Below are 14,901 nucleotides of genomic sequence, written 5' to 3'. Positions count from 1 at the left end.
TTGCACTCTCCTCCTCACCCGCATCAACAGGATCTTTAGTTCCTCTTCACTTTCTGCCATTAGAGTGGTATCATCTGCATATCTGAGGTTGTTGATATTTCTCCCTGCAATCTTGATCCCAATTTGTGACTCCTCTAATCCCGCCTTTCTCATGATGTGCTCCGCATACAAGTTAAATAGGCAAGGCGACAGTATACAGCCTTGCCGAACTCCTTTCTCAGTTTTGAACCAATCAGTGATTCCATGTTCAGTTCTCACTGTTGCTTCTTGACCTGCATATAAGTTTCTCAAGAGACAAATAAGATGTTCTGGTAACCTCTATCTTAGGGGGGTTGAATTTCAGGCAACTCTGCCATCCAGATACTGCTTCCAAACATCTGGTAAATGTTTCCAGGGCAGTCTGGCCATCCATCCATCAGGAGATATAGCTGGGTGTCATCTGCATACTGATGACACTCCAGCCCAAAGCTCTGAACCAGCTGTGCCAGGGGGCACATGTTAAATAATGTAGGGGAAAGTATCGCCGCCTGCAACACCCTACAGGGGAGTGCAAGAAGCGTGATAACTCCTCCACTGCCATCCTCTGTGTTCGGTTCTGGAGGAAGGAGATTAGTCACTGTAAGGATGTCCCTCTAATCTCCATCCTGGCTATGTGGTGGGCTAACAGCTGCCATCAAATGTAGCCGACAGATCTAAAAATACAAGGATAGCCGAACTGCTCTGATCTAGCTGGGGCTGGAGATCATTTATGAAGGTGATCAACGCAGTCTCCACCCTATGGCCATGACAGAAGCCTGACTGGTATGGGTCAAGGGCTGAAGCTTCCTCAAAGAATGCCAGGAGCTTGTCCACGGCGGCCCTTTCAACCACCTTGCCCAGAAACGCTAATGCAAGTCCAGGCGATAGCTGGTGGGGTCCCGCGGATCTAGCAATGGTTTTTACAGAAGAAGGTGAACCACTGCCTCCTTAAGCCCTTTGGAGAACTCTCCAGATGACAAGGAGAGGTTGACAATATCTCTCAAAGGGCCTTCTATCTATTGGTTGCCCAAATTGAGCAGCCACAACAGACAGGGATCCAGGTGACAAGTGGTTGCCCTACTAACCCCAGCAACTTGTCCACTTTGGTTAAAGAGAGCTGCCTGAAGCCACTGAACTAAGCAGTTCCGCAGGGCCTGCAAAAGGGAGCTCCTCCACCAGGCATTTGCCTGAGGCCAGGCACAATCAGCCAACGACATCAGCAGGGCCCCTGCCCCCCTCTCCCCCCCCCCAGAGCTCCACCAAGACTCCTGGACCTGTTGTATTATTATTGTTTAATGTTATACATTTATATCAGTTAATATTAATGTTATAATTAGTTATATTTAATGTTTCCTGTATAGTTTTCAGTTCTATGTAAACTGCCCTGAGCCTTCGGGGAGGGCGATAAACAAACAAACAAACAAACAAATAAATAAATAAACAAATAAAAATAAAACATCCCCCGCGATGGCCATGGAGCTTCCAGTTCACAATCTGTGTCAATTATGGCTGTAAGATCATGGCGAAGTGACAAAACTTCATGCGCAAAAAAGACATACCTTGCTTTCACCTCATTTTGGATTTCCTTTGGATGTTGCGAGTTAACTCTAGCTTTTCCACTTTTGGGCTTTCCTCTCATTTTCCAGGCTGAAATTTGCAACATGCTTTCTGCACTGAGTTGAGTACAATGGAGACAGCCTCCTATCATGCTTGTTCCCTTTCCTTTTTTTAAAAAAATGTGTTTTTTACAAAATGGTGCCTGCTTGCACCTTTTTTTTCATTGCCTCCCTTAATCCCACTATTCTGTGTCCTTAATTCCCTCCCCTCTTCCCCCAAAGTGTCCTGTATGTATTTTTTTAAACTCTGTTATAACATTATAATGCTACTGTACAATATTGTTTTTTAAAAACTTAGAAACAGCATTGTAATATGATCACCCTTTTAAAAAAGGCAGATTTTTCAGGAGGGAGGGAGAGGGGAGGGAGGATTGCAATGAGGAAAGGAGCATGCTCAAATAACACAATATGGCAGACACGGCAAAAAAAACTGAATGCACACATTTCTACACTGGACAGCCCTGGATTAGACCTTGTTAGACCCTGTTTAAAAATATGAATTTTTTTTTCCTGGGGATTCCTTTGCTGTGAGGGGGCAATTTGCATCTACATATTTCAGTGTGGAAATGGATGAAACATTTGATTCTTTAAAAATGAAAATCTGAATGATTTTGCTAGAGCAGAAACAGTCCTAATCTGATCTCATCAGATCTCAGAAGCAATGTAGGGTTGGGTCTGGTTAGTACTGGGATGGGAGACTACCTAGGAAGTCCAAGGTCTCTGCATTGAGGCAGGGCAATGGCAAACCATCTCTGAATGCCTGTTGCTTTGAAAACCATGTGAGGTTGCCATATGCTGGCTTGCCTTGATGGCACTTTCCACCCCCACCCCCAATAATCTATTGGATAGTGAGAGCTAGTATTTTATAGTGACTTGGATCCAAAGACACCCAGTGCAGGTGGAAAGTGCTTTTCAAAGTGGGCTTCCAGTTTCCATCATCATCTCTCCAACTGCTCCTCTCTCTCAAGCTGCATCACAGACCTCTATGGATGATCCCCTATCCATCTGGAGTGGCTTTTCAGTCGAAACAGGCCTGGTGGAGGAAGGGAGAGGAGGAAAGCCCTGTTGTAGTAGAGTGTTATAGCAGAACAAGAAGAAATGTCCTCAGGAATTCTTAGTTCCATGACAAAGCCGCCGTACTGTTGACTGAATGCATCAGTAGTGTTTACTGTGAAGCAGATGTGGTCTTGTTGGTTTTTGGCACTACAGTAACTTCTGCTTAATGTGCCCCTAGAGAAAGCACTGCAAAGCACAGGGTCATTGGGTAAGAACTCTAAACAAAATGAACTCTTATAAAGTACTACAAATTACATCAGAATGTACACTAGACTCTCTTAGGAATGGATGGGAATACTGAATTGAGTGAGACTGTTGGTCATGGATCTTGGCCAAGATCACAAACATTTCTATTAACTCTAAACTACAGAAGACTGCACTGCTTGAGTGTTACAATGCTCCAGAGAATGGCTAGAGAATGGGCTGGCTGCCCTTTCTGACTACAGAAAGCCTACAAATGCCAAAGAGTTTCTTATACAATCTGCTGTTTCTTTTAAGATCAGCATATGTGTCTGCCAACACCATCTCATACTTCAAATCCAAAATCCATTTGTTGGTCTGTTCAGGTGTCATTTCCTGGTTAATGGGTCTGTGCAAAGCCAGGATCATATGCTCATCTGTATCTCCTGCATTGTCAAGGCATTTGTTTTGTTTTGATAGATCAAGTATATCACCACCTTGTCAGCTTCCGTGCTTTGTGTAAGGACACATATCAGTAATTCCAGATGCAGTCACATTTCCTTATTGATTCATATGTTATGTTTTGTACCCAGGAACCCCTCTTTGAGTACAAAATGTACACCTCTGGTGTCAGAAACAATGCCTATGTGTGTATGTGGCAGCTTCTTGTGGCTAAATTCATAGGATCAGTGTCTGAGAAATGTTCAGAGTTAACTACAAATAGACACAATTAATACATGATAAGCATGTTTGTTTTGTTTTCTGGCTTCAGTTCTGAAGTCCAAAAGGCAGTGTTTGAAGTAGATCTTAAGGCCTGCTTGTTTGTATCCCTCCATAGTTATGCATGGCTTATCATTGGCAGCTGATAGCTCTCTGCTTGAGAGGTTACAAGACTTAACCAGTTCTACTTCTAGTTCCATTTGTTTTAAAATGTACTTGTGTTTACTTCATTTTAATACTCCAGGTTCTGATGACAGCCCTGGGCCAGACTGCGAAGAATGTGATCTACGTCCTTGTCTTGTTGTTCCTATTAATGTTCATCTTTGCGATTCTGGGTCATGAGTTGTATGGAGATCCTGCTACTGGGGATATGAGGAACTGGGGGAACCTGCCATCGGCCTTTTTCACTCTGTTCAGTTTAGTAACGGTAATTTTTGAAAGCTTTTCTGTTCTCAGTCAGTTCTGTCATACAAAATTTGCCATCCAAAATTCCTGCCTTGGAAATGAGAAAGATGGACAATTAAACCATGTAATAGTGAAATTAACTCGGAGGGAACCTTTTCAGAAGATGTCACTGTAAATTGGATATATCTCTGCTGTTTCCTCCCAGGACATTTTATTAGGATTCCATTTCTGTGCCCAGTGAGGATTATACTTCAGGATTTCATACCAATAAAACCAGTACTTCACTAATGAAGCTCTAATTTTCTTGTAGTGTTCCTCACAATGTGTGAACAGAGTCTGCAAGCAACAAAGTTCTGTTTCATTTTGTCAATTGCCTCTGTTCTGATCTTTGCATAAGAGCAAATAGATGGAACAGCAGAAGGAAAAAATAAAGAAGAACAAATGCAAAAGACAAAACCAAAAAATGAAAATATATGAAATGGAACAAGGGAAATAATTTGTATAAGCAACAATAATTATTAATAACTGCTAATTATAATTAGTAATAGCAGATATTTTGATTCGGGAGGCATTTCACTGTTTAGTGAAAGTCATGGGGGAAATTGTATTGAATAAAGAATCTGGCTTGTGTGATTTTTGAGTGATAGAGTCTTTTGATCTTAATAACCAATCTGACAAATTTTCAGGTTGATGGCTGGACAGACTTACAGGATGAACTGGATGAAAAGGGTCTCACCTCAAGCCGGGCATTCACAATAGTCTTTATTCTCCTTGGATTCTTTGTATTTTTCAATATGTTCATTGGAGTTGTCATTATGGATATTCAGGTAAATTGACTTTTTCTGATGGCAGTGCATATTACTTGATAATTACCTTTTGATGAGTGCAAAAAACCAAGCGTACATGAGAATGAGGGAAAGGGAGATTAGAATTCTCCCGTTATAAGAGCAAAATGGAAACTTGGATGGGAGTAAGTGAATGTGCTATATTAATGTTCTCTTTGTTGGGGGCAGAAAAGCTGATATGGTGTAGCAGTTGGAGTGTTAGACTAGGATGTGGGAGGCCCAAGTTCAACCTCACTCTGTCATGGGGGCTTTTTGGGTGACCCTGGGCCAATCCCTGAATCTCAGCCTAACATACTTCACAGGGTGGTTTTTGAGAATAAAAATGGAGGTGGGAGGAACAATGTTGTAAGCTGTTGTGGCTTTCCACTGGCAGAGTAAGAATGTATTTCCGAAGTCTGCAGAGCTTCCCTTGCTTGAAAGGGTTGCCTTTGTCTTTGTGCCTGTGTGGCAAACCTGTCTGAGATTACTACAAAAAGAAAAAATGCATGAGACACTTCTGGGAATCTATTAATTATGTCACGTTTTATTGCTTTCGGATATGATGTTATGACCAACCATGCTGTTCTGATACTGTCCCTGTAGCTTTAGCCTGACTTAGTCACTAATAATAAAATGCAGAGTTTTATTCAAGGTATACACTTTAATGTACATGCACACTTCCTCAGATAAAATGAAATGGAAGTTACCAGTCCATACATATAGGTAAAGGGTGAGCAGTAAATTAGCATACAACATAATGAAGGTGTTTAACAAAATCAAGGACCAAACAGGAATAACAAATTTAGGTTACCATTTGTTTTGGGTTTCATTCCAGGGGAAAATATAGTGAAGGAAATAAATATGCCAAAACTGGAGATTAATTGACAGATGTATTCTTAATGGAGAGTGATTTAGAGCCTGATATTATGCTCTATCTATCTCCTCTCAACCATATGAACCTGGGTTGCCCAATCTGAAGGGTGACTGTAAACTGACTAATAAATCAGTTTGAATTTCAAAAGATAAAAACTGCACAATCTGAGTTTCTCTTTAAAGTTTTGTTAAGGCTTCTGTTGATTGGTGACTGGTGCTTCGTGGAGTAAATCCAGCTGGTGTAATCTGAGCTCTGGAGTTAGATTTGTTTGTCTCACATTCAAATCTTTACTCACTCATAAAGATCATTGGCTGATTGTCCAGGAGTCCAAACTTGGACCCCATGGATTCCGAGGGCAAGTGTGCACAAGAACATATGAAGTTTATTGGAATAATTTTCAGAATATAAATTTATCAACTGGCAACAGTCTCTCTTTCTTCAAACCTTTAGGCCAGTTATAGTTTTTGGTGCAGCTAGATCAGACAATGATGATGAACCAATCAAAATGTATCCTGGGTAGAACTCTCTGGAAGATTACCTCACTACTCCTGATTCTCCCCCTCCCATCATGTGGCTTACAAGTTCCCATGATGAGCCAAGTAGACCCTTCCATACTTTGGTCTTGGAGATGATAGGAGGTCTGTAGGCTGAGAGGCCCAATTAGTAACACCTGCAAGATGGAACACATTAGTTACTACACACATTAATCTTGAGGGGAGGAATCAGGGGTGTTTTATTTCAAGTTGATGTTGTGCCAGGCACACTCTCTCAGCATAAGCAACCTCACAGGATTGCTGTGAGGATAAATAGAGCAGAAGATAACTATGTATGCCTCAATGAACTACTTAAAGGAAGGGGTGGGGGAAATGTAATGGATAGGTACTGGGTAGAACCTCTACAGTGGCTAATCCCTTATCTTTCTATTCACATGTGGAGGAAACCCAGAATGAATTGGGGATGTAATTTACAGAAGTCAGTCAGTCAAACTTTATTGCACTAGGCAATAGGCCATCACAAGGTCAGATAACAATTCAATTGTTCAAAACAACACAGATTATCACTTAACCAGAATAAAAATTACACTTGACCCAAACATTCTGCTCATTAGCCCACAGTATTTGCCACAAGGCCAGCTCAAATCTGTCTTGTGGCCAAAGCAAAGGTGGTAACCCTTTGTGTCATAAATGGGTCCGTATCAGAAAGCAAATACCATAATTTGTCATGAGCTGAAGAAAATGACCCTGGAATGATCTTATTTAGAAATGTCTTCCTTGGATCTCTGTAGAGTGGACATTCCAATAGATTACAGAAGTAAATCCCAGTATTTGAATAGCAGGGTTGTTTGATCTTGCCACCTATCTAATCCAGGAGTGGATTATAGAATCATGCAGGTTCCACATTTATTTATTACTTTCTATATATAGTATGGAGGTGGTTGAAGGGTGGGAGACTCAAAGAAGGAGCACAGCTGCTGGTGGATACTCTTACTGGGCTGAGAATTCTCCCAAGATTATGGCAAGTAAGTAGCATCTCCATCTCAAGACTATTTAACTACCTTGGGTATAGGATACAACTGAAGAATATGAGAGAAAGCTTCAAGCAGAGAGGCGGGCCACTCTTCACACAAAGAAGCAGGCTATATTAAGAAGGCAACAAGAAGAAATCAGTGCATTGATAAAGCAGCAGGTTAGTTTTTCTATTTTCATGGTTCTGGTTGCTGATGAGAAGTGCTGTGGTGGAGTTTAGCAAGAGCTTATTATATATTATTCATATTCTATTTCTTCTTTGTTATGTTGGTTAATTTAATTTTCTTATGTTATATTTTAGGGAGGCATGTTATGCTTAGGAAGTTAATGACTGTTGGAGTTTAACCCCTTGACTTCCCTTTTGAGTGTGTTTTTCTTCCCGGCTGCTGCTTTGATAATGCTGCCCTTGAGCAATTGTTTTGTCTGAGATTTAATTTTAATATTATTTTAACAAATAATTATTTAGGATTGGATAGAATGAATTCATTAAATATGTTACAGGTCAACTTAGGTTGACATTAACTTCTAACACTTTCATTGTTAACCCCTTTAATAAAACACCTTTTGTAAAAATTATCTTCCCATAATTCTGTTTTTGTTTTATTTTCTTAAGTATTCTCAACTTTCCAGTTGTTCTATTTTCTTTTAGCTATTTTAGGATATTAAGTAGCAGGGCTTAATTTAAATTCAAATTCAAAGGACTTCTAGAAACCGGAACTAGAGAAATGGAATTGATGTTAAGTTTTAGACTGAAGGCCCTCTATGAGTCCTGTATATTAGCCTCTGACAATTAATTGTGCTAACTGTTTTAATTTGGCTGTAGCCTTTTATGAGTATTTTAGGATAAGAAAAGGGAAGAGGAAGTAGTAAGGTGAGAAATGGAAGGAAAGGGCTGTGGGGCAGGAAGAGGTACAAGAGGAAGAACGAGAGGAACAGTGGAAGGGAAAGAGAAAAAGTAATCATACAGAATAAGTGGTTTTATTTGTTTGCAACTATGAGCAGGAAGACAATTCAGGCCTATCTTATTCTTTCAAAATAGATCTTGAGGTGCCCACAGGAAAAAAAGGAAACTTTCTGTTGCTTCCAAGTAGAATTTTTTGGCCCATAATTTACAAGCTGTCCCTTATTGGTTAAATCTGAATCTATGTCAGCCTACTTTACAGGAGAAAGCAGTTCACTGGAAGAATAAGTTATTCTTATTCCTTCTGATCAAAAAATGACCAACTGGATTCTGTGGATTCTAATCTTCTGCATTCGTTTTGCTTTCTTCCCTCAGATGAGCAGGATAATATAGCATGCTTTGGAAAGTGCAACAGGAACAAAATCACTCTTGATCTACTAGGACCAGTTTTCAAAGCAACATGATGGGAAGAAAACAAGCTCTCTCGGGATAGTGGGAGGAATTACTCTCCATCTAGTGAAAAAAAAAGAGTCCCATGATTTTACTCCCCTGAGGGTATAACCCCCAATTCATCTTCGGTCTTCTGTACAATCCCTCATTGGGACTGTGCTTGCAGAGGCCAACTACCAGAGAATTCCTATCCGACTTTTACTTTTAAATAAAAGCTGAAGGGGAGGCCTCTCACTGGAGCTGAAGTCATGTTTTCCTGCTGAATGGGGCATATGCTCTCCCCTTCCTTCCCTCCCTCTGTTCTTTTTGTCACTTTTGAGCAAGGACATCCTTACCAGCTTCTCTTCATTGTTTTCTTCAACTCCACCACAGAAGACATTATTCAAAACATGTTCTCAGTGTGGGACTAAGATGACCTACTCTGATGGGTATTCTTTATGACTCCTTAGCCTTGGTGAAAGGCATAACATGGTAAACTGCAAATTTTTCATTCAGTTTACTCTCAAGATGAGATCTGACATAATGGGGAGACTCAAGGCTAGCCTTTGGGGGAAAGCTTTTTCATGTTTTAAGAGCATGGCTACAGAATCTTTCATGTCAATGAAGTGATGGTATATTGCTGATCGTAAGTCTCTGGCCTTGACTGATGTTCCTTCTCACCCACTATTGGTCATTTCGGTCCCATCCGGTCTGTCCTCAGTGTGAGAGACTTTGATTCTAAATAAGTAAACACTTTGAATTAAAGTTTCTTTATTAGAAATGCAAGCTTCTACTATGAAGGCATAGTCAGAACTGGCTCACAAAGCTTAGGGTGGGGAATATAGAGGCATGAGGGGGTCTCCTCCTCCCCTGGGAACTCAAACCAGGCACAATTCAAAAGAAGTCATAATATGGAGATAACAGTCCAGGCATTAAGATGTGGGCAGACGTGGGAACTAAGGACACCGAACGGGGTGGGAAATAGAGGGCAATAAGGAAAGGGAGGTGAGGAATGTTTGGGGAAGTTGGTATGCATAAAGTGCAACAGCAGGAAATCAACCTTGAGATGTCAAACAAAAGCATCTGGGTACATCAGGGCATACATCAAGCTAGATGGACACACTAAATCACTGCAGAGATATAATAATGGCAGAAATACATGGGGGCAATCTGGTAATGTTACAATGAGACTAGAGCAGGAGTAGTCAACCTGTGGTCCTCCAGATGTCCATGGACTACAATTCCCACAAGCCCCTACCAGCATTTGCTGGCAGGGGCTCATGGGAATTGTAGTCCATGAACATCTGGAGGACCACAGGTTGACTACCCCTGGGCTAGAGTACCATGGTGTCAGTTCAAGCTGATTTGACTAGAGCATAGGCTGCATTATCTGCATCTTTGGAGACCTTTGTGAAGCACTATGCAATTGATATTGATGCCAGAAAAGAGACTTCAGCAGAGTGTCCTGCACTCTGTTCAGCCAGGAGAGCATCACACTTCCCTCTATGTAAGTAGATTTTCAGTCTCCCAATCTAATAATTGCAGATGATCGACAGACATAGCGTTATGTCGTTAACATACTTAGCTGAAATATAGCAGGATGGGGCACTAGAAATTTTAGTAAGGAAACTAAGATTTTTCTCTCCTTCAATATAATATTCTTTCAGAAAGGAGTTGACATATCTGCAGTTAATAATAACAATAATGACAACATAACCTTTTGGTGCGTTGTCAATGCTTCCATCAATCCATGTATTACAATTCCCTTCTGCATTGCCCCACATGTCTGGGGAAATGATTGTAAAGTGTCATCTTCAGATGATGATGCTATCATTACATCTTTCTCTACTGTTTCTCCTGGTATAGTTCTCCCTTGACCTAACATAACAAATTGGGCTTTCCATCTGCGCTCTTCAATCAGGCAAAGCTCCTGGGGCTGACTTAACCCCCTAATGAATTATTTAAGGCAAACTCTTTTTGGTAGACCAAAGCAAACCTTTACCTCTATTAGTTCCTCTTGTCTGATTCCCACAACTGGTGACATGTTGTTATTGTTCTAATTTTCAAAAAAGTAAACAGATCAGACCCTGTGCTATTATCGCCCAATTAGTGTGTTTTCCTCATTGGATAAACTATATTTTTCCTTTCTATTTCATATATACTTTGGTATTGAGTTGAGTCAGAGGCCATTTTAGGGAATGAGCAAATCAGATTCAGCAGGGGCTGTTCAGTGTTAGACCATGTCTGATTTTGTATCATGATTATACATCTGACCAGGGTTGCGAGTGAGTGGGGTTGTATACAGGTTTATGGACTGAATGGAGCATTTGACTCTGTCAGCTGTGTTAAGCTATGAGAAAAGTCAGGGAAAACCTGACATACAGCCTTTTCTATGGTGGCATTTAAATTATCAGCTTTCAACATTCAACATTCAACATTCTCAGCTCCTGATCTTAGAGCTAGGTGTAGACTAAAACCTTGTTCACTTAGACATTTACTTGAATGATTTTTTAAAAGCACTTTAGATTTTTATTTTAATGACTAACTTATTTTATCTACTGTTGATGCATTTTAAAGACATTAGTCATTTACCAAAGGAGGAAGTAATTGGGCATGTTCATTAGTTCCGAGGAGCAAAATATAGCATCTCCTTAGCTGTTTTTAAACTGTGTTTTTCCATACCAGAAATCGAGCGAATATAAAACCTTCAATGAATTAGTAGAAGATTTTAAAAAGACCCTACACCATTCAGATCCTATGATCTTAGAAGAATTTTGTGCCAGTATACCATTCATTGACCTGTATTTGACATCCCTGGATCGTCAGGATGCCACAGTTTATAAGTAGGTAACTCTTCTTAAGCTTCCTAAGCGCATGCTCACATAAACGCCTATCAAGTGCTTAACACTAATTAATTCCTATGTTATTCACATTGAGATGTCCTTAAAAGTTCAAAAAGGCATGTATCTCAGCACTATACCACTTCAGAATGTAGGTAGAAGATGGAATTTTTGTATGTTTTCCAGCATCAAAACATTTCCTTGTACCTAGACAATGAGGATCTCAAGCTAGTGTTCTCCTTGATGTGAAGCGTTTTGATACACAAGGAGTTTTTGAAGAAGGTTGGTTTTTATACCCACTTTTCTCTACCCTAAGGAGTCTCAAACGCTGCTTACGATCTCCTTCCCTTCCTCTCCCCACAGCATTCACCTTATGAGGTAGGTGGGGTTGAGAGAGAACTGAGCCTAGCCCAAGGTCATCCAGCAGGTTTTATGGGGAGGAGTGGGAAATTAAATCCAATACTTTATATTAGAGTTCACCACTCATAACTAGGCATGTGCATTCAGTCTATCCAAGCTGGAAAAACTATTTTTTTTAGTCAGACATAGATAACTGAATAAATACTGGCTATCTGAAATGGCCAAGCCCCCAAAACCCAGGACTGCTGGATAGGCACAGTAAAAGTACATTTAAAGTGGTCTCAGTTCCTTTAAATGTCTTCGGAGTGAATTCTCAGCTTGGAGAATGCATTTAAAGGGACCGCGAGTCCTCTAAATGCCTTCAGAGGTCACTCGCAGCTTGCAGAAGGTGTTTAAAGGGACTGTGATCTTGATCCATGGCTTTCATCCTATAAAGTATTCAAAGAAGGGACCATGCTGACTATTAGCTATACTGATTGAATCTGAGTGCTAGAACTTATGTATGAAGGTATCTGGAATTCTTGAAAGCATGTTGTCATTATATAAAAGCCTTATATGCTCTGTGAGAGAATACTATGGCACAGAACTACAGGTTATACACTAAAGCATGACATAATAGCCCAGAGGATTTTTGTCTCATGTAAAGAGAAAGCTAAGTAGATACAGGGATATAAGAGGGAAGAATGTTTTCCACTCTGTTATACCACAATGAAAATTTCACTGAAGATTTCCGCTTATTGTTGTCTTGCAGGCTGCAAGAACTCTACTATGAACTTGTTGCCACTTTGACTACCATGCTGAAAGAGTCAGAGGAGAAGTCTTGGCAATCTCTTCGGTCAAAAAGCAGCCACCACAATAAATAAAAAGCATTGTTAAAAATGGTCTCTCTCCATTTTGTCCCTCTCAATCTTAACACTTAATAAAACCAGAGGTTAATGACAGCTCCCATGGACATCAGCGTAGCTAGGAGTCTTTTGATTTTGTTCCTATCTTGGAAAATCAAAATATTATTTGCCTGGTTTGCAAATGTATCTGTGTATATCATATCCCGCAATTTGATCTCCAGACCATGTGGTAACTGTTAAGTGGTAAATTCCCATGAGTTGCAAAGTCATTCTGTGCGAGCATCCCGGTGTTTCTCCTCTTGGTTATGAGGAAGAGCATGGGCCCTGTAATCATGTAGAATCCTGCACCCTGGTGCTGTCAGTGAAAACATATAACATGCTTGTATCTTAGATCACATATAAAGTATAGTTACATATGCTCTGTTGTTTTGCATGCTTGATCATGGGTTGCTGGGCATGTGGCACTGAGTGAATTTTTTTAAAGTGGTCCTGTCTTCGCTTCAATACATTCCCATTTATGAATCATTCCATTGTAATTGGATGTACATTGGGATAAAAAAACAACCTTGAGTATAGACTAAAAGGTTAAAATATCTTGTGGTCATAGTGAATAGCTCAATGAACGTCTCAACCCAGTAAGCTACAGCAGTGAAAAAGGCAAACTTTGTGTTTGGGAGTATTAGGAAAGGAACTGAATATAAAACAGCAGCTATAATGCCCCTGTATGGATCTGTGGTACAGCCATTCTGGTCTGCATGTCCACCCCCCAAAAAAAAAATTGTGCAGAGGTAGAAAAAGTACAAATGGAGATCTAGATGATTAGGTGGCTGAAGCACCTTCCTTATGAGGGAAGGCTAAAGAGTTTATTTTTATTTATTATTTCATTTATTAACTGCCACTCTGGGGCCAAGCTGGTTCATGTTGGTTTACAATAAAACCCCAGGAAAACAACACTAAAATTACACAATCTCTTATCAGCATAATCCAATCTAATCCCTCCCAACTCAACAGTTCAGCCTAGGCCCAAACGGGCCTACCCCCAATGCACGCCACCGACCAACCTTGGTGTGTGTGTGGGATACCTCCAGCCCTTGGTGTTCAGGACATCCAGGTGGCATTTGGAGGAGAGACCCAAAATCTTCCAGTTTGGGACTTTTGAGTTTAGAAAAGAAACAACTATTGGGGGGGCATCATGGAAGTTTATAAAATTATACATGGGTTAGAGAGAATTGGCAATGATTTTTCTCCCTGTCCTAAAATACTAGAACTCTCAAGGGCATCCAATACAGCTGATGGGCTGCAGGTTCAGGATGGGAAAAATGAAATATTATTTTACACCGTGTGATTAAAATATAGACTTCACTGCCAGAGTATGTAGTGCTGGCCTCAGGAATAAAGAGTTGAAAAGGGGATTTGATAAGTCTCACAGAGGAAAAGTCTATCCTTAGCTATATCAGATTCAGAGGCACCAATTCAGAGGTACTACAATTCCGAGGCACCACATTCAAAGGCACTACAACAGAGGCACTACACAGGAGGTGGTATCAGGGGAAGGACTAGACCTCTATGTCCAGCTGTTGGCTTCCTTCCTCATACAGTAGCATCAGTCTTGGGTTTTCAGTCCCCATCTCTGATTTCATAAGGATATTTCTACTCAGTATCAATGGTGTCAATGAAGATTTCATGTTTCTATAACAATAATTCCTTGCACAGTAGTGCAGGGGGTTGGACTAGATGACCCATGAGGTCCCTTCCATCTCAATTATTCTATGATTCTATGTAAGATCCTATATCTTCCAGAACAGGATGTTCAATGGAAATTAGTTTTAAAAAGGTATTGATGCTGTGTCTATACTTTATTTCAAATTAATTTTTCACAAAATAAATATGGGCAGTAATCACATGAGTTAGTCTGAGGAGAGAGTGCTTGGGAATAAGATGTCTATCTGATGTTATACATTTTCCCAGCTCTCACAGAGGGCAAAGCTAAAACGGGGAGAAATTTAGTTGAAACACATATTTGCAGTAATGTGCTTAGCCATTTTGGACAGGATGGAAAAGATTTTTTTAGTGATTAAATCTATAGCTCCATAGCCAATACCTATTCAAACAGCGGGTGTATCGAATTTTAAGCATATGTCATTCTTGAACTAACCCAAAAGTGTGAGAAACAGCAAGGAAAACACTTGTAGGTCTTGCAGGATGGAATATGTTTTTGAGAATTTCATAGATGGAATTTAGCAGCCCCTCCCAAGGAAAAAAAAGGTTATAATATTTGATGCTGAGTTTTCTGACACATATAATTAT

General features: G+C 40.2%; 1 protein-coding gene across 6 annotated transcripts in view; it reads left to right on the top strand.

Moving 5' to 3' along the window:
- Positions 1-12,628, top strand: part of LOC143832412 (pterin-4-alpha-carbinolamine dehydratase 2) — a 107,205-nt gene extending 94,577 nt beyond the window's left edge. For all 6 annotated transcript variants that reach the window (XM_077326796.1, XM_077326802.1, XM_077326800.1 and 3 more), the window contains 5 exons: positions 3,835-4,017; positions 4,682-4,822; positions 7,260-7,379; positions 11,235-11,392; positions 12,501-12,628. In XM_077326796.1, the coding sequence (XP_077182911.1) occupies positions 3,835-4,017; positions 4,682-4,822; positions 7,260-7,379; positions 11,235-11,392; positions 12,501-12,612 (714 nt within the window). In that variant the 3' untranslated portion in view covers positions 12,613-12,628. The remainder of the gene's footprint in view (positions 1-3,834; positions 4,018-4,681; positions 4,823-7,259; positions 7,380-11,234; positions 11,393-12,500) is intronic.
- The last annotated feature ends 2,273 nt before the right edge of the window (positions 12,629-14,901 follow it).

Source organism: Paroedura picta, chromosome 3 (assembly GCF_049243985.1).
Source record: "Paroedura picta isolate Pp20150507F chromosome 3, Ppicta_v3.0, whole genome shotgun sequence".
NCBI classification, from domain to species: domain Eukaryota; kingdom Metazoa; phylum Chordata; class Lepidosauria; order Squamata; family Gekkonidae; genus Paroedura; species Paroedura picta.
The sequence above is the reverse complement of the archived record's forward strand: the minus strand, read 5'-3'. Positions and strand labels throughout refer to the sequence as shown.